Raw genomic sequence first — 1,673 nt, 5'->3', positions numbered from 1 at the left:
GGTAAATATGCAGGTTTATTGCAGCCAAGCCACTCCTTTCTGTGTCATTCCTTCTCAGACATCTGCTCGTGGATGTTAAAGCCCCGAGCACCTTGGCAGGGACACTGAACTGTGAAATCTGCAGCACCTGTAACAGAGGAGCAGTCTTTGGGAAAGAGTTGTCCAAGGAAAAGCAGCAGCTTCAACTTGTGTCCCATTGGAGACAAGTGAATCTGAAGTTATATATTATATAAGACGTAGGTGATGACAGCAGTTTATCATTAACCTGAACTCTGCAAGAAGCACATAAGGAGAGAAAGAAGAAGAAAGCCAGAGAAGCAGCCAGGATGGAATCCATCATAAGGATCAACAATGCTGCAGACATCTCTGTTATTGTTCTCTACTTTTTGGTAGTTCTGGCAGTGGGACTATGGGTATGTTGGGATTTTACTTTGTTTTACTTAATGAGCAGGTAGATTATAGAGTCTTGGCAAAATAACTTAGTAAGGAAGAATGTGTAATTTGATAAAGATTTTGATGCTTAATTGAAATAGTTAACAAGTGCATGGTGGGCAAAATGTGGGCACTTGTTTCCATCAGAGGGGATGGTGACCGAGGGAGGCGTTCCTTTGGGTGGGTGAATGGAACCAGTGGGGAAGGTGGAGTGATGGGGTTTGTGTGGGACGGAGAGATGCGATCGGTGAGGATCAGCCGGGTCCCTCTCAGAAACAGGCGGGACCCGAGAGGTGGCATTTGGCCACGGAGCCCTGGGGCTGCAGGAATTGTGGTGTGAGGTGATGCCGTAGGAGATAGCGGGGAGGGGGAGCTGCAGGGCTGGGAAGGGAGGGGACGCCGAGTGCGGCCGGGTGGGGGGCGGTGCGGCAGCACTGACAGCGCGGGGACAGGGACGGGACAGGGACGGGACGGGGACGGGACAGGGACGGGACAGGGACCGGACAGGGACCGGGACCGGGACAGGGACGGGACAGGGACCGGGACAGGGACGGGACAGGGACGGGACAGGGACCGGGACAGGGACGGGACAGGGAGGGGACAGGGGGGGGACAGGGACCGGGACCGGGACAGGGACGGGACAGGGACCGGGACAGGGACGGGACAGGGACGGGACAGGGACCGGACAGGGACCGGGACCGGGACAGGGACGGGACAGGGACCGGGACAGGGACGGGACAGGGACGGGACAGGGACCGGGACAGGGACGGGACAGGGACGGGACAGGGACGGGACAGGGACCGGGACAGGGACGGGACAGGGACGGGACAGCCGGAGCGATGCGGCCGCTCCGTTCTTTATCCCTCGCGCTGATTTCCAAGGCGCCCATCTCCCTCCAGCAGCTGCTGGTGCTTTACGAGGTTTGCAGATGAAAGCCAACGCTATTTCCACCCAGCCAGCCCAAACGGGGACGGGAACAGGGACGGGACAGGGACGGGACAGGGACCGGGACAGGGACGGGACAGGGACGGCAGAGCCGCCTCGGCCGAGCTGCGGGTGCCGTCGGAGGGCAGGTGCCGGGGCTGTGTCTGCAGGGGCAGCCCCTCTGCAGGGCGCGGAGCCGCGGGGCTGTGAGCAGGGCCAGCACCGGGGCTGTGAGCAGGAGCAGCCCGGGGCTGTGAGCAGGAGCAGCCCGGGGCTGTGAGCAGGAGCAGCCCCAGAGCTGTGAGCAGGAGCAGCCC

At 60.3% G+C, this 1,673-nt stretch overlaps 1 protein-coding gene across 1 annotated transcript in view; it reads left to right on the top strand.

Annotated features, from left to right (window-relative positions):
- The first annotated feature begins 323 nt into the window (after positions 1 to 323).
- Positions 324 to 1,673, top strand: part of SLC5A1 (solute carrier family 5 member 1) — a 26,273-nt gene continuing 24,923 nt past the window's right edge. The window contains exon 1 of the mRNA XM_041488611.1: positions 324 to 413. Within this exon, the coding sequence (XP_041344545.1) occupies positions 327 to 413 (87 nt within the window). The 5' untranslated portion in view covers positions 324 to 326. The remainder of the gene's footprint in view (positions 414 to 1,673) is intronic.

This window comes from Pyrgilauda ruficollis, unplaced genomic scaffold (genome assembly GCF_017590135.1).
Source record: "Pyrgilauda ruficollis isolate IOZ18807 unplaced genomic scaffold, ASM1759013v1 scaffold9, whole genome shotgun sequence".
In the NCBI taxonomy this organism is placed as follows: Eukaryota; Metazoa; Chordata; class Aves; order Passeriformes; family Passeridae; genus Pyrgilauda; species Pyrgilauda ruficollis.
This window is presented reverse-complemented; position numbering and strand designations above follow the sequence as displayed.